Source organism: Leptosomus discolor, chromosome 1 (assembly GCF_034619465.1).
Source record: "Leptosomus discolor isolate bLepDis1 chromosome 1, bLepDis1.hap2, whole genome shotgun sequence".
NCBI classification, from domain to species: domain Eukaryota; kingdom Metazoa; phylum Chordata; class Aves; order Leptosomiformes; family Leptosomidae; genus Leptosomus; species Leptosomus discolor.
Window position 1 is genome coordinate 141,000,562 of NC_141391.1, and position 18,294 is coordinate 141,018,855.

The window sequence follows — 18,294 nt, forward strand, 5'->3', positions numbered from 1 at the left end:
TAGGAAGTTAAAAGGTTTTGTGGGGTTTTCTGTTGGTTTTTACCAAAATTGAATCTTGCAAGTACTATTGCCATCTCACTCCTTGTGTAATGTAAATCTCTTTATACCACATACAGTGCTGTAATCTACATAAACAGCTGTAAAAAGCTGTCAGGGCTTTTCTGGAAGAGAGTGATTTTATTCATTTCATAAAACCCTGATTAGAACAGTATGTAAGCAACAAAACAACAATATATAAAGGCTCAAGCATCCATTTTAGCTTTATGCAGCCATTTTACAAGCCTGAAGCTTTATTTTGGCTTTGCTATCCACCATCTAAATATCTCCAAAACACTTTCATACTGCCAGCATCCACCAGCAACAGATTAGCTCAGGGCTTTGTCATACATAGGCAAATTTCTGTCCACTGGGAGAAAAGTTGTGCAGCCATGCTAGCACTAACTACCACAAAGATATTGTAAACATGAAGGCCAGGCAGGTCACTGGGATTGTGAGAGCTGTCCTGAATTCATAAAACCTATTGTCTAGCCTCATAGTTTTGTGGCTTTCAAAGAGAATGAGAAACTAAACAAACAAAACATTTGCAGACATTCTGTCTGGTAAATCTGCACATTACAGAAGGCTGCAGGGTATAGAAATCTCATATTTTAGAAATCTCATGGCTTACTATTGCAGACTGACTCCAAACTGCTGGGTAGGTAGAGGTGGCCGTGGTGGAGGAACCTTAACCACAGGTGGCAATTTTCCCTTCTGTTTCCCCCGAAGATTTTCATCATGTCTGCAAAAATCAAGAAATCATTGATTTTCTGTGCACCACAGCTGATAAACTACATATATGAACAGCTACCAGTATTGCTCATGATGCTATCTCCTGACAATAGCGTATATGCTGCAGGTCTTACAGAACTTGCATTAAATTTAAGCATTAGGGACGTTTTAAAGTAGTATTTGTGGTAGAATACTTAAGCAAGACATAGACAAGCTCTTTTGCTTCAGCCAACGGAGCGTAGTAATAAATGTGTCCAAAAACCAGGAACACACTATAATTTAACAGCAAAATTCAAACCTATTTGCTACTCAAAATACAACTCCCCTTTCTTTGGCAACCATGCAATCCAATTTATAACCTTAGAGCTGTAAGGTATTTTCTGTTATTCCATATTTACACAAAAGGTGTGTAAAATCCCACCAGGCATCAATAACAGTCATAATCAAAGCTTCCAGTTACTTTCATTCAGTAGTGACATAAAATCACTTCCTGTCAGTACATCAAAGCATTTCCATGTAAAGCACTGTGTCGAAAAGACTGCTATTGATACTAATACTGGCACTTGACAATTCCAGCCTTATGCATTTCTTTTCCTTTTCCTCTCCCGCCCCCTCTCCAATACTCCTCCCCAACACACATACACGCACGACATAAAAGTAATGGATCCGCTAACAATAGATGCTGTCCATAAAGTTTAAAAATCAATCAACGCCTTGCTGACTGGGAATGCTCTTAGCAAAAGGAAGTAACTTAATCTGTTATGACATGCAAGCAAAGAGGTTTTTGCCCACGAACTTTACACGATACTCATAAGCAGTAATGACATATGGATTGGTTTTGCTAACACTCACACATAAGCTGCAATTATACTAAGAGAATGCTCCACAACTGAGACGGAGATGTTCCAAACCTGTAGAAAACTATATAGCGTTCTCTTCTCTAAACACCTGATCTTTGATGTCAATGCAGCTTTCAGAATTAAATCCAACCAAGCATAAACAGGTAAATTAGACTTTTAATCATTGAAGAAATAGGACTAGATTCTGCTTGGAATATAGTGAACAGGATGCAACTCTACCCAAGAAAAGGTGAGACAATGTATTTTAAACTTGCCACGTACCGGATGACTTCTTGAGGGATATTTAGCTGGTCATATTTGAGATGCTCTCTCAGGTCACTTAAATAGTTCAAGTACGTGATTTTTTTCCCAAACTTATGGCTAAAAAAAAAAAAAAATCACAAAGAAGTACAAAAATCAGCATGGGAGGAACATTTATGAAGGGTTTAGCTTCTATTACAAAAATGTAAGTGCTGATGCAACTCAAAATTAGACTGTAATTGAAGCAGCAGGAGACATAAGATGTATTTCATTTCACATGATCAAACATATACACTGCATGCCTGAGAGTCTGATTTGAATAAAAATAACTGACTTCCATCTGAATGTTTTGTGATTTGCATAGATATGAAAAACACTGCTTTAAAAGCCATTGAAAAAAACAGGTTTCATACAGCATTAGAAAGCTCACTAAAAACTGTTAACTTTGGAGAAAATGTTAAACAGCCAACAGAACAACATGTTTGTGTTATTTAGGTATTCCTCACTGCCAAAAGACAAAATAATGGGGCTGTAGAAACAAACTATAAAGTAGTAAGTGACAAGCAAGATTTTCAAAGCATGGATAGTGTATATCCTTGAAGTGTTTGGCCATCAGCTTTATCTATTTTGAAAAGGGCTGGATAGCTTCTACGAAACATCCTGAATAATAAGGTTTTTCTCTGAGTTGTATAAAATAGACTTCCAGATTCAAAGCACCAAGTATCACTAGCTAGGTCTCAAGTTTCAGCCAGAATACACTACTTTACAGGCAGGGGTGTTCAAACAAGGTTCAGCGACACATTTATACACACGATACGAAATAATTTCACATTTTTTCACAACTCAAAATATCTGTCCTGTATTGAAGTGTCAAGCAAAATAATAGCTGTTACTTTTGTTATAATAACTTTGCTGCAACTTACTGATAGTGAAATTGGAGAAAAATTCTCTCGCATTACTGAATTTATCCCTTGATTGTTGAATACACATACGCACACTCCCTCTAGTGGGAGATGGTGCAAATATAAGTCACTTCAGCACTTTAGAAGCTTTTAATTGAAACGAGCTAAATTTTGCTAACAGGCAAGCGATTCTGGGACATCGACAGATACCAGTCTGTGCGTGTACAACTTCAGAGCTCTTCAATGTGTCTTTTACCCAAAACAGCCTGCAACTTCAAGACCTTACCTAAGCCATGGGCTAGCACAGAAGTCTCTGTAACTGCTCACCTCTGATAATACAGGACATGTTAGAGAACACATAATTTGTAACTAAGTTGGGGGCAACTAGGAATTATTGCTGTTCCTTAAAAATGCCACATCATCACCACCACCACCTGAATGTATATTATTTTGATAACAGGTAGGTGGCTTCTGTCAGATCACACATGGAAATGTGAGGCTCTTAGAGGTTTTTTTGCTGTTTGGAGAGAATGAATTTGACTTAACGCATCACCTTCCTGATCATCTCTTTTGGGACTGGTAAGGAGATAAATCAACTTCTGGAGCTTGAAATATTTCAAGTATTTGTATTTTCTTAAATACTTTCAAATACATGTATGCTAAAATACTTAGGACTTATGTTCTTCACTCTAATAATTCCAGCATTTGTCCAGTTCTTAGCAAACACATTGTTCATGTAAAAGTAGTTAGGCCATGTACTAACAGGTACCAAATGTAGTAACAGACCTCTGAAAAATAAATACATGGTTTTTTGATATTAAAATTTATTTTATATCTTCTATTTTTATTGGAAAAACTATCTACAAATGAATCTGGGCTATAATTCAGTAAAGCTAGGAAACAAAGTCCAGAGAATTTTTCTCCCTTCTTTTTGTGAACTCTGGTTTAATACTGCTTAAATAATTTAAGAATGATCTGCTTAGGTAAAATTATTCTAAACTGGAAGGAAAAGGTACTGTGAATGAATTTTAAATTGTACTATTCTAGTAAATTAACAATGTTAATAAGTTTTATGTGAGAGTATAATTTAGGCAAATTGTATGTAGGCACTTAAATCACTTCCATTTTAAAATTAAAATTTTCCTTCACTTGACAAAACCAAACGTGAGTCAACCCAAAGCACAAATGCATGTAAGCATTTGGCAATTAAACCATTCTAAGGAGCAAAGAAGTTTTTTACCTAGCTTCAGCTAATTCCTGCCTTCTGGCTGATGGACCTTTTTAGAATTTACTCGTACTTTCAATTATTTTGTCAGTCCCAAAGTAAAAAGCTTTGTTTCTGCTGGTCACATTATTTTAACAACAGAGAGTAGAGCGTTACTAAATTAGACTCAAGAGAAGTATCCAGATACACAGTGGTAAAAGTCAAGTACAAACAGAAACAGTCAATCCTGATGAAAGCAGGGTGTTCAGAAGGTCAAGATGATAATGTGTCTAAGATGACAAGCCCTGGTTTGAATTTTCTATGCTAGATATGAATGCTTAAGCTTGTCAGCATCACCCATTTTCACATTCAAAGTAAACAAGAATTTAATTGCCAATGTATCATGCTGTTCCAAGGAAAAAAAGTATTCATGTTATTTACACAGACACAGTAAGATCCAGGGGAAATAAGGGTTTGGAACAGGTACCTGTAAACTTTTTTTTTTTTAATAAGAAGCAGCAGCCAATTATTACTCTAAGTCAAACAGCATGGCTCTTGTCCAGCTGTGGCGCAACTGAGTGCATTAACACGCACAGACTGAAAGCCATGGGTGTCCCCAAACTGCTTGCCTGGAGCTATTCCCAAGGAACTCTCAGCTGCCTCTGAGAAAGAAGTTGGTTTCACCTGAGTGTTGTAATGTCCAAGAGTTTTTCTGATTTTATTGGGGTTTTTTTCTAGCTCTCCATACCCTTCCTACAGAAAATCAGGAACAACAACAACAAAAAAATCCATCCCCATTCCTGAGGCTCTACCAGCTACTGCACATCCTGCTTCTGTCACCCTTTACTCACCAGTGTTCTATGTCCTGGATCTCTGGCATTTATTTTACTGCCAGTTAAAATGAAACAAGAAGACTAACTATAGATCTTTAAGAACAGCATATGCTGGAATGATTTTTAGCTGTAATTACTTTTTTGTTTTCACACGCTTCTTACATGCCTAGAAGTCAAATTTCCCTTTTCTAATTAATTAGCTTTCTACCAGTCAGAAACTGAATCTATTGCAAGTTACTGTAATGGACACTTTTGGTTGTTCTTTATGGCTTCTCAAGATAAGTTGTTTTCTTCCTCCAGTCCTGAGGACATTGCTAATATAACCTGCAAAATGTTAAGACTTTGGAAGTGACAGAAGTTCAGGAGCAGAAACTAAGAAAGCCCAACTATCCTAGTACTCAGCAATATCTGCCCACTGTTGCTGGCTCTTTGTAGATAGCATCAATTTTTACCATGTAAAAGAAAAGTAAAACCAGTAAAACACATCCACCTTCACCATTATACCCTCCATCTCAAATTCTTATGGGCACTTCAGGGCTTATCCATTAACTTTGAACACACAAGCAGTATCATTCCTATTCAACTCAGCACTTGAGATCAAACTGAAGGTTAACCATTCATTATCTGCTTTACCATACCACCTAGTAACTCCAGTCACGGACCCAGTTCGACTGTGCTAAGTGCTGTCAAATAGGACAAAAAAGTCATTCACGGTCCACAGAATAACTATGTTTTAAAGTGATATTTACTTTAACATACCAGTAAAACTACTATGAATTGAGACTGCCTTTTCTTAGAAAGAAAAGAACTCTACCCTATTATTCATATCCAAGCTTAATCTCACCTTACTTATTAGTTCAAGACAGTTTAAATGGGTATTGTGCTGTTACCTGACATATTTTATCTCAAGCCTTTTTAAAAGCAACTTATTAGAGAACAAACCATCCTTAACCTAAACAGGAAAATGTGTTGAATAAACTGCCAAGTACCTTATAAGAGGTTTAAAGATATTCCACAGAATTTTTATGAAGTTGGTTGGATGTACAACATAGAGTGCTTTAAGATTTTTCTTATACCTAGGAAAAGAAAATGAAATTGTTAGAAGACTGTTGAATATCACAGACAGTAGAATTGAATAGCTACAACTGAATGGGGGGTATTATTACAGGAACATTATACAGCATTCTTTTCAAATACATTAAAAAGACCTAATTCAGAAGAAACGAACTGTAAAATGAAAAAAACAACCCAATTTTAAAAAATGGTCAGTTTTGACGATACAATAGTAGGCCAAGATAACGCTATTACATTCCTAACCAATGTCTGCTGGCTCATAGATTTAATATCAGAGGGACAGAAGGGAAATCAGTCAACTTGAAAAAATTATTGAGAAGAGAATGAAGAGTCTATAAAAAAAAAACCCCACCTGTGATATAAAAAAATTACTTTCCTTCATCTCCCTTTATTTGCTGCTTACAGGATTTTCATGTTGGAGAAAATGTCTAAATTTTCAGATATAAATTTACACCTGATCTTTTATTTTTACCACCACTTTTGTCTTCTTTTGCTAGTAATTTCTAAAGGTGAAGCCAACTGCACACTGTTATATATTGGATGGTCCCCTTTGTATGAAACAAAAACCTTTCTCTATTATAGCTTTGCTTGATTCTACAGTGTCGTATCATGACACATAAACAATAGATTCTAGTGGGCTGAAACTGAAATGGAAACCAGGCTGCACAAAAAGACTCCACTCTTATTCAACGTTATTGCAAAATGAAATTGAGAAATGCATAATGAAATATCCTGCTTTTATATATAAATTGTTGCTTATTACTTCGCCAAGTTTGCTTCCCAGTAGGATGCGCCCCTCCCAAGTGTTCACCACTCATTGTTATAACACAGCATGGAAAGAAATGATCGCGAACTCCTAAGAAAAACCTCCTTGTAACAAGTTATGTAGTAAAAGGAGGAAAAGGGACCAACTCAGCAACTACAACAGTATTTCCTTTTGGGTTTTAATTGGGCCCATAATTCTTTGAAACAAAAAGGCATTGTTTTCACAACGCTGCTATCGTACACAAGCAAACAAGTGGCCATGTGCAATTGGCACCAATGCGGATAGGAACCCAAAATCAACAATAAAAACTAACAAGCAAAATACCTGAGTTGCTTTACTGAACTTTCCATTTTAAGTTTATTTTGTACCTTGAAGCAATGGGCATAAGCCATTGCTTCTTGGAAGTTTACATACTTCATAGTTTCCCACATTATAACTAAATGCCTAAAAGACTTTACTGCGTCTCCGCTGATAACCTTCAAAGCGAGATGTATTCTTTTGAAACTATTCCTGTTGAACATTTGCTTTCATGATGCTAGCTAATTACTACTGTCCTTTGTACTCTCCTCTGTCCTCCTTTTCCTTTGACCCCAAGGCACACACACAGAAGAAGCCTGAAAGGTGCTATTTTTGGTTTTCCTCTAGCTAGTACAGCTGAACATGCATGTTGGGCTGTGAATACTGCTTTGAGCTTCTTAATGACAGTATGCTAAGAAGTTCCAACTGTGAATAAAACGATGGGTGTACAGTTTTGCCCAGCTACCTGGGCTTCTCTATTCCTATTTGGTTCTCCTGCTTTCTGGGTCAGGATGGGGGAATGGAGAGAACAGATTTTTGGCATAAATGAAAGTCACATTGTGCACCCATAGGCACGGCAAAAGGCAACAAAGAAGATATGCCCTTGTACTGCCTCTCCCCATATAGCAGCTGTAAATTTGGCTTGGGATTCTCCCAGAAGGAAAATAATATGATGCTTTAACTTCAGGAATTGTCAACGCACAGCAAAAACCAGTATGGTAGTCCAAATCTCTGACCAAAGACAAAATGTAAGAGATCCTTTGACTTTCTTCTCCTTTACTCAGTCCCAGATAGAACAGATATAGTCTACTAACCATATTCAGAAACCTACTAGCAAAAATAAGCTGTTTTGGTCTGTTGTTGAGTGGAGAGCAGTATCTCACGAAAGCAGTTAGAGGCCTCAGATGACAGCTTTCCACTGCTGCTCCAACGGCTACTATGCACAAGCTCATCTTCTTGCTAAGTGGGTTTCAGAGTTTCAGGAGGTTATCAGGTGAGATTCAAAAGACTCTGAGCTCTGGCACTAGACAACAAAAAGGTGTTGTGAATATCTCAACTTCAATTTTCAAAGCAGGGTCAGGTATTTCACTGGGACTGCTCCCAGTCTAGCCTAGAAACACCCAATAATCTTTTTCACAGCATCTTTTAATTGGAAAAAGCAGACATGTATGATCCATCCCCCCCAACACACACACACACACGTTCTCAGGAGTAAGTTGTATTTTTGCTTTGAGTCATGTTGCCCTCTTGAGGCCAACTTACAGACAAGTAACTTGCAAACGAGTAAAAGACTAACTGATTTCAATAGGAACTTTTATCTTCATTGGTAAGTGTGCACTTTCAGAGAATAGAGAACTTTAGTTTCCACTTTTAAAATCCTATTTATCTAGGAGCTAAACATGAAGTCATGAGCCATAGCCATTGTTACTCCAAAGGTCAGGCACATAGGAGCACAGTGGTCCCTCCGGGGCTTTACACATAACAATCAACAAATGCTGCAAGGCCTGTAAGATACAGACTGTTAAAAACTACTGTTTCCTTTTTTGTATACTACGTAGCCTGGGAATGATCAAAGGTTCAAACACAAGTGTGAGAAAATTGAGAATTATGACCAATAAGGTGTCACAGGTATCTTGTTAAATAATGCACAGAAAAGGCAACTGCTCCTGGCTTTGTTCCCAAGGCTTTTTTATATCTTTGGATAACCTCTGCAGCACCCAGGCCATTCCTTATTGCTGCACAGAAGACATGTACAAGAGAACGAACAGCACCGATATCGTTATAAGAATCTGCAAAATGAGTTCAGTTAGCTGTGGGCGGATCGGGAAGATCCGCTTCCTTCACGGAAGTTAGTTCCAGACATTACAGAACCCAAAGAGTAAACCAAATAATTTGGAGACATACTTCCTGTCAAATTCTTTGTAGGCTGTTTGTAACCATTTCAGAGATGGTTTATTCAGACTCTTCAGGCCATAGTGAAAGTAGACAACCGTATAATCATTCTCTACATACTGGTCCAGAGTATACTTCAAGTACCTAAGAAGAAAGAAAACATTTCCGTTTTAAGACAGTTTACTGGATGAGATATCTAAAGCAGTAACCGAAAAAGAGAAAGTGCTATTTTTTTGCACAGAACGCTAGCGACTGCAAATTCACATTTGCTTCAATGTATTTATCTAACAAGTTTATCCTGCTCTAGTGGCAGTGTTGACAATAATTCCACATCAGCGTGGAGCTCGAAATTTGAAAGAATGTATCTAGTTACAAAAACTATGGTGTTCACGAATCACTAACAGATGAAGACAACATGGGACTGCGTTTTCCAAGAAATTTTTTTAAAAGATGCATTTTAACCAACAGTGACTTTTATTTTGCTTTCTTCTGGTCTTTGTAAACTCCTTCCTTTCAGTCAAGCAAACAATATAATTTTGACTTTTCAAAACAATAAAGAATAAATCTTGGGTTTTCCTCTCAATGTAAAACTTTTTAAATTCATGAAAAATCCATTAGCCCTAAGTACTGCAAATTACAACTTGTTACTGCAAACTGTTTTCTTGAATATATTTGCCTTTCCCTTGTTTGTATTGTGGTGACTGCGTTCATAGATCATTTCCTTTAAAACCAATTTAAAGAACTCCACTACTTATCCCATCTTGAAATAATACTGCATGTTTTATAAGCAGATTTCTGTGCATTCATTCTTTTATGGTACAGCCTAAGATGTTTTTCTCTTGTCTTTCTCCTACAATTAAAAGAGCACTGTATGTCCTATTACACAGCTCAATGATTCAAAAAAAGCAATGATGGAGGAGTACAATCTGGCCTCATGTCTTGCTGTATCAGATTTCAACTTTCTCATGCCATTCTCAATGCTATCTTACTATTCTGCGACACAGCCCCAGCTAGTGCTCTTAATTGTATGCAAGTGATTTTCATTCAATAAAACAGATAGTTCCATGTGCCATTTATTAGGCTGTGGCTATTTGCAAGTATCGAGGCCACTATGATTAACCACCTTTGCATGGAAAAGCCCATATCTTCACCCTTACACTGTACTCCCACAGTCTAATTTATCTGCTTACTCCCTTAGCATACTGTAAATCTTACACTGTGAACAGCCTGGGACAAAGACTGCCACTTCAATTAATACAACGCTGCTTTGATCCTTGACTTAAGTATTAAAGGTATTTTGACGGAAGAAGTAGTAGTAACAGTCATTCAAGACTTTTTTAAAGAGAGTTTGAAATTAAAACATATCTAAACAGATACTCTTAGATCCAGAGAGCCTCACGTTTTATTTTACAGTACGTAAATTCCTTGGCACATTGCATCCAGAAAGCCTGTACTTCTAAAAATAATTGAGAGTTTTGTGGGCATAAAATAACCAGTATTTTTGTCCAGTCAATTACCTGTTCCAAGGCTGTAACAGAATTGCAGGGACATTACAAAAGCTTTACCACATCAATTCTTTCAGTGATTTAATCACAAAATACCTACCAATCTGGGTCTACTCTGCAGCTTTTCCTCAGAATTCAACATCTGAGTCTAACTACTCAAAAGTAGATCACTTGATAGCTATATTGCTAGCTTCACATTCAGACACTGCCTCCAGTTCTCTCTTAGCACAGACTTTCCAAGTGATTTGATGTGGGCTCAGATACAGGAAAACATGTAAGTGTTCAAGTCCAAAAGAGACTAAAGCTGGAAACTCTAGTTTCATCAAGGCATCTCTTCACAGAACTGAGGAAGGGTTCTTAGATCTGGCAGCAACGTGGTTTGTCACACTCCTTTCTTTGGCATTTCCCATTAATCACTGCAGGTAGCTCCTCTAGGTGAGGAGCTGACTGCTGCGGCTCTTCCTCTTAGGTGTTAATGCTCCCCCTAGGCCACACAGGAAGGTTTGGCTTAAAGGCTGTGGAAATACCCTAGCTGTGAAGGGCATAAAAATGAAGCAACACAGTCTCAAACACATTTCTTAAGTAACCGGTATTTTAATCCCTCTCTCTTTCTGAAAAATCGAGATTACAGCACTTCTGTCCTTTCCAATGTGGTGGGTACTGACAGCTGAAAAGCACTCAAACATTTCAGCAATGGAGGCTGTACAAGAACAAAAATAGGTTTAAAATGTTTAATAAGGACAGAACTCTCATGGCAGAACGGATCTCCTTCAAGGCAGAAGCATGCCCTGGTGCCTTGCTGCAGCAAGTTTATAAGAATGTTGTGATTTTACATATTCACAACCTCTTTTAACACAAAAAACCAAACATACAAAGTGAGACACATATAAAAGTCTTAAGCATAATATACTGTATGTAATGCAGATCTTTTTATAAAAGAGGAAAACAACTAAGATGTAAATCACCAAACAATGCTCTTGCTGAGTGATTGAGGAGATAAAGCATAGCACATTGAGGCAAACACTGCTATTCATAAGAACACATGTATGGAGTACTAAAATACTAGAATTTCTCTTTAATTTGTCCTCATCATAAACTATATTTTTTTTAAATACGATCAGAATTCATTAATAAAATCAAGACAACAAGTTAATTTCAGTACACAGTGGGTTGCTTCTTCTAGTCAAGGTCCCACTTGAAGTAACTCTGGCAGTTTCATCCACATCTCACTCACTTAACACTAGTAGGCCTTACATCCTTTTTTTCATCTCACTCCTTGACTCCCACTTCTCCTCCCTGAAAGGTCATTCACCTGGAAACAAGCTAATAGAATTTCACCTATAAAAATGTAACGTAGTCCACGTAGGTGACTGAGAGAAACTTACTCCAGCAATCTGGTGTGATTGAGCTGATAGGAGGGAGGCATACGGCAACAGCTGAAGGTAATCACCTTTCTTCCAGAATTGTCATCACCTAGTGAACAAAACAGTTAGTAAAGACAATGCTCATTTACTTATGCAATGGGACCTCAGTGATCCAAAGTAATGGCTTATATCTTCTGATATTTGGGGCTACCTCTGTCTCCCATCATTATTCAAAACATACTGTGAAACTTCAGTGTGAAATCACATGTTGCCTACAGAAAGCAATTTGGCCACCACTGCACTGAAATGAAGCAGCTGCTGGGCAAATGATGAAGCTAAGCTGAGAAAGTCATATTCAAAGGTGGTTGGTGGTGCTCAGCTCCTGACAGGGAACACTTAAGTCCTCCTGCAGCACTCAGTCGTGGAAGACACCAGGCCTGCTTTCCCTAGTAGTCTTGGAAGTGACCTGTTTTCAAACTCTTTATGCTTTATTTCTAGAATTTATAAGAATACCACTCTACCTACAAGCACTTTGGGCATCTGCTTTGTCACATATCTAAGTCAGATTTTTTTAACCAACTTAAACTTTCTTAGATACTCTTTTCCAGAAGCACCACTACATTCAGATCACATATAGAACACAACAAGCAAGGCAGAAAAGTATGCTTTTCTTAACCTGAAGATCCTTAAGTCCCTCTGACAAAGCATACATTGCTGCACTCAAGTTCATTTACTCTTTGACTCGTGACAGCTTCACCCATGCTGTCTGTACAGACAAGGTTGGTGTTCATGCAATGCTCACCCCACACCCAAGTTCCACTATCTGGAAAGCCAGGCACAGAGGTTAAGTCACGCGCGTACCAAAGGTAACTTGGCACTGAAGGCTGAGAGGTGTTAAGATTTTAACATATATCTACATGAAAGATATCATTTGTTTTAAAGCAATACTGAAACATCCCAGAAAAATGTTTAGACTGAATTAATATTTGAGACATTCTTGGTCTAATTGCAATGTTCAAACTAAATTATATTTAATACTTGCTTCTATTGCCACTGAAACATCAAAGTTTGGCTTTGATATCAGTAGGAGTACAATAAAGTTAAGAATTGAGGGGTTTTTTAGCTATTCTTTATAATTCTGTTGTTCCACTTTTACCCTTAGTTAAGTAAGTAGCTGCAAAGAATAAACAAATTAAAAAAAAAAAAAAGTAAAATGGGGGAAGTTAAACCTGTGATGGAGTCACTTAATGAATAAATAAAATCATAGGAACATTTCTATGAAAACTGAGTAGAACTGCTTCAGACCCCTTCTTAAGCTGTGCTAATTTGTATTACTGATTTTGGTTCAAATTACTAGATATGAACAAACAGAAGACTTTCCAGCTTTGCAAACATACATTTTCCATGAAAACCCACCACTGACAGTAATATTCTTTCCTTCATTCAACTCAGGAAGAGACTGCTGTCCTCACCTGACAGATTCCACACTAAGAAAAATACCCCAGTATTTGCTTTGTCCACTTCCTGCCTGGTTGTGCTTAACAGTGCTTGCAGAGGTCATGATGGGACAGCATCTATTTAAACCCAGTCCATTTTAGGTCCGGGAGTGAAAAAGGGAGGCAAGAGGCAAGATTAACACTTAATGACTTTTCACATATGAACACGGACCGGGAGACATCTTCTGCATTATCAATTTGAAGCCTGTGTTATCACCAGGAGCCGTCCACATAATCCTTCCTTTAATTTGTTGAGCTCTATGTCAAAAATAATTTAGGTTTTTCTGTTCCTAGCTCCTCCTGCTCACTGCTTTGACAAATAGCAATCTGCTTTCTCAATTCCAGTCTAAAAGTCACAGGAAGTTTGTCCCAATCTGTTTGCATGACAATGACATCACTCAGCTGAAGGAGCGCTTCTCCTTCAGCACTATTTACCATCCCGAAGGACTCTCTAAACAATAATCATATGCCTTCCCAGCTTATATTTTACTGCTTGTAAACAAGTTAGATTATCTATCTTTTCCCCAACCTCACTGTCCTCTACCTTGCTCCAATCTGAGTGCGTCTTTCCTAAAAAAAGGGTGACAAGAGTTAGATAATAAATTGCAGATGAACATCACATACAGGACTTAAAAAGATTTCCTAATAATATCAACATCACCGTCTTTACTGAAAACCAAGATGAAGTATTACCTTCGTTTGACACCTATAGCTGGATTATCTCTGATGGCCACCCCACTCTATAATTTCACAGAAGACCATTTCTCTCTTTTTGTGTTTATAACACCAAAGAACCTTTCACTATTTGCTTTAACAACCTGTAAAGCTCTAACTCAGCTTGCCTTTTTGCAATTACCACTTTAGTCCTGCAGTTTTAACTTCTAAAACATAGCTTTCTCTGCTGGCTGGTTCTTCCTGTTCCTTTTTGGCTGACTGCTTATTTTTATTATATTTCTCAAAGGTGTTTTTTCATCCCACAAGGCCTGGTGTCTCTTTCCTTACTAAAAATAAATTCTAATCCCTGTGTCAAATAAGATACTTGGGCACCATTAAAGGAAGAATGTGCATAACACCACAATTGTACGTACTCGGGTATGTCTGTATATTGTTCTTTAACAGACCATAATTTTATTTCCTGAAGTTATTTTTAAGTGTTTTATTTGATATTCTCAGAGTACTTATAAAGGCATTATAATGTGACATGCATTAATATGAATGATGTACTAAAATTAAAAAATTAATAAAAGATTGCTCTCTAAATCATGACTTATTTGTGAAAAAATTGCTGTGTTACAATGCACTGTAGGATATTTTATTTGTTAGAGACATCAATTTTATGAGCAAAATAAATCTAAGAAATGTTTCCAGTTAAATTACTAAATGAGTCACTAATCGTTACTGTTGGTCACATTTGACTGCTTGAATTAAAAGGCAGAAAAAAAATAACCAGCTTTATGAAAGACTGCAGATACACTTAGAACGTAAACAAACATAATTGCCTGGTTTCGATAATGGGAAAACTGAGGCAGAGAAACCTTCTCAAAACTACCAGTAGAGCAGAGCACCTCATTCTCCCACCCCACAGTACCACACAGTTAACAGCAAACCAGAAGAGGTGACCAAGAACCTTGACTCCATTAAAAGCTAAATAAAGCTGTGCCAGCTTCCCATATTTTTATCTCACAAAATCCTGTATTTCCACACTACTTGGACTTAAGATAGAACTGAAATATGTCTCATTTTCTCCAGGGGACAATGCAAAAAAAAGTGCAATATCAGCTTTGCTCCTTCATGTTTCACTTTCAGGTCAAAAATGTAGTTTTGTAGTAACCTACCTTATTTCATAGGCTATTGTCACCAAACACTTTCACATGAAAGCTGATAACCTGTTCTACACTCCCAGGAAAATGTGCTCCTCCCCTTATCTTTCTGCACTGGTTTTGAGCTCCTGATATTTAGGAGGCGTTCCCAAAGACCGAGCGCCTTAACTATTCTCACACTCCTCTAGCCACCTACCTATGCCTTTTTAAAAGTCACTGGCTCAGATTCTGCCCTCATGCAGAGAAAAGGTCTGATAGACTTCTCTTGCCCATGGGTAGGAGGCTTCTGTCTTTGGATCGGGCACTTGCTATCGTGCAGACACATTCCCAGGCAGCCTCAGGATTATCAGCGGTGTTGGCTGCAGAGCCACTGCTGGGAGCACAGCACGGCAATGCCAGCCTCCTCCTCTGCGCTCACTGAGTAAAGAGGGGTGTGTAGAGCGTGCTGTCCAGAATGAGGTTTATGCACATTAAAATACAAGCTATCTGCTGGGGTTTTATTTGTCTGGATTTCACTGAAACAGACACGAATCATACATCACTTTTGATATCAAACTTTGCAGTAGAAAAAATAAAGTTACAGTAAGACACAGGGAAGGGTAAGTGGGAAAGGGGATTGTTCTACTTTTTAATTAAGAATTCAGAGGGCACAGCACTTCCTAAGTGCTTCTTGCAAATGAAAAGGTTTTTTCTGATACAGCTCACTCCAATTTGCATGAGATCTTTTTAATGCTGTAATTTTAGCATGACTTTTTAAGAGCTTTTGTTCTGATGATACTAAACATTACTATTTCATAAGTGAGAAGTGAAATATTTTACTTCACTAAAGCTTGTCATTATCACATTACAGCAACGCAAGATCCTCAAGTCAACGGAAGTTTTGCCATTGATTTCAATGAGAGTAGAAGCAGGGTCAAAATCCAGGGGACTGGTCACACCAGTGAATACACTTGCTCACGTATTTGTTCCTTTAATAGAATTTAAGTTAGAGAAAATGACCCAAAACCTCAATTATACTATGTTAAATGGTGAGACAAACTGTGCTTTCAAGCCTCCTTCTACTCTCTACAACTCAGGGAAATAAAGAATCACAAAAAAGCCATTACAAAACTTCTGTGTTTTGCCTAGACTGAGTAATGGACAGTAAATACACCCAAAGTAATCCACTACGCGTCTCTGCCCATCTATAATGGCAAATTCTTAGTCACTTAAGAAATATACAGCCAAGATAGCATAGCTGAGTCTCAACACTAGCAGAAGCAGCTTACACCTTTAGTTGTAGAGATTTGAGTCCTTTTTCTCCTGGCATTGATCGCTTTGGCTGATCACATGAAAATAAATTACAACAGATATTAGCCAGCTTATAGATGAAGTATTAAAATATCCATTGTAATGTTTATCCTTTGGGACAGAGGCCAGATCCACCAAGGAACTATGGAGAACACACCAACTCTAAATTCTAAGTCAACTGGTATTGATTTCACAAAGTTCCCTTTTTACATCCATTCCTCTGGATTCTACTCATATGCACTTGTTTATTTAGAAACCAACTTTCTGTGAGAGGATTGGACCTGTACTGCACCTGGCTCATTCTGGAAAGTGCTAAAATTGCAATTAAAATCAAGTACATACTCAGGTGTCTTTCTAAATTGGAATGAGTATAAGTGAATGTTCACGACATTTCCTACATCAGGAACCTTGTTCATTCCTCTCAGAAAGCAAAGCTTCCCCATCAAAGATTCCTCCATGAGCAATTCTCCTTTTAAATTTTGTTGAAGAAAAATACTTTGCCATAACACATTTTTTTCAGATCAGCTGAAGGCAAAAGGACAGCTTGCTTTTGATGTAATTAATTATTTACATTTTATCTGTGCTCCTCTTAAAGTATGCAAAATAAGTTGAAATAAGGGTGAGTTAAAGCCATTCCTGAAGCTAACCCGAAGCATTCCTGAAGCTCTAATGTCAGTATAGTTCCATCTGGCTCACTCTCTGTACTGGAACGATGCTCTAGTCTTAAAAGGGGCACTGAAAACCAAAACTGCGTTCAGTGATGCAAAACTAAGTATTTTGACAATTCACAGAAAGCACAAAAGAAAATTTAAGGAAAGCAAAGAAACAGCGCAATAGTCAAACGGAAAGGGAATATAATTTACATTTACTTGGTAATGGGGAAATAGTGCCAGGCTTTTCTTTTCAATAAGGTATATTTGGGTGGAGAACGACTTGTGGTATATTGTCAGGGCACTCAACCTAAAATTGAGTTCACATTCACATTTGAATTTGGCACTTTGAGCCATCATTTATTTTAGCAAGCCTGTTGCTCTACTAAATTATGTTTAAAGCGGACCTGTTATATTTTCTCAGATTCAACAAGAAAACATGTCTATATATTTTGATATAATTAACTCAAGTTTTGTCTTTAAAATGACACTATAACTTATAGTCTGATGTTCAAAGCGAGGAATGCAGTAAATAAGGATTTATTTCCTTTCATATTCTGAGAAGAAAATCGTTGGAGAAAGAAGCAAGAGGAAAACTGGTGCAGAATCTGGAAAATCCAAGTTCAATTCCTGCCTAAAGGATTTGAACCCATGTTTCTATCACTCAGGCAAGCTCCCTCTTCACTAGAGGAGAAAATACTTTTCATTGATATCAACCTTTATTTTGGAGCTCCTGTCATAGCAATTGAGAGAAAAACACAACAACCACCAAATGGTTAGGACATGCTTTGTAAAGTGCAAAGCCCACATTAAAATATACTCTTGTGCTGCAAAATAGGTTACAAACCAGAGCCCTCAGCTTCCTTCTTGAAAAGTGCCTGTCTTAGGTGTTTCCAGTCAATTATTTGTTTTCCCCAAAAGGGTACTCGTGAAATAATGTCAGACATACTGATTTCAGGAATACTCTTTGGAAATAAATAAAAAAATAAAATAAAATTAAAAAACCCAAACCAAACCAAACCAAAAAATCCAATGTAAATCTTTTAAGGAAAAAAAAAATAAATCTTTAAATCCAGTTCTTTCTCGTGGCTCCTCAATTTACAGACCACAGATCTGCTCCTGAAGGTATTGCAAGAAGCAGCAAAGCTGTCACTGAAATGGACTGAAAATTATTAGGACTTGTGTCTTAGGCTTATGAGGTAATTCACTACAGTTTCTCCTTAAACGTCCCAAAAACTAAATTACAGCTTTACCTTTCATAGTCTGACCTACATAATACTATTCTAATCAGTTTCTAATGCACTGGCTCAGTATCAGAAAGGGGCATGAAAT

General features: G+C 37.4%; 1 protein-coding gene across 1 annotated transcript in view; it reads right to left on the bottom strand.

Moving 5' to 3' along the window:
* The window catches only part of ARHGAP8 (Rho GTPase activating protein 8), a 57,270-nt gene that overhangs the window by 31,917 nt on the left and 7,059 nt on the right, over nucleotides 1–18,294 (bottom strand). The window contains exons 3-7 of the mRNA XM_009949983.2: nucleotides 11,728–11,815; nucleotides 8,850–8,981; nucleotides 5,797–5,883; nucleotides 1,890–1,988; nucleotides 668–778 (exon numbers count right to left, since the gene is read on the bottom strand). Of these exons, the coding sequence (XP_009948285.2) occupies nucleotides 668–778; nucleotides 1,890–1,988; nucleotides 5,797–5,883; nucleotides 8,850–8,981; nucleotides 11,728–11,815 (517 nt within the window). The remainder of the gene's footprint in view (nucleotides 1–667; nucleotides 779–1,889; nucleotides 1,989–5,796; nucleotides 5,884–8,849; nucleotides 8,982–11,727; nucleotides 11,816–18,294) is intronic.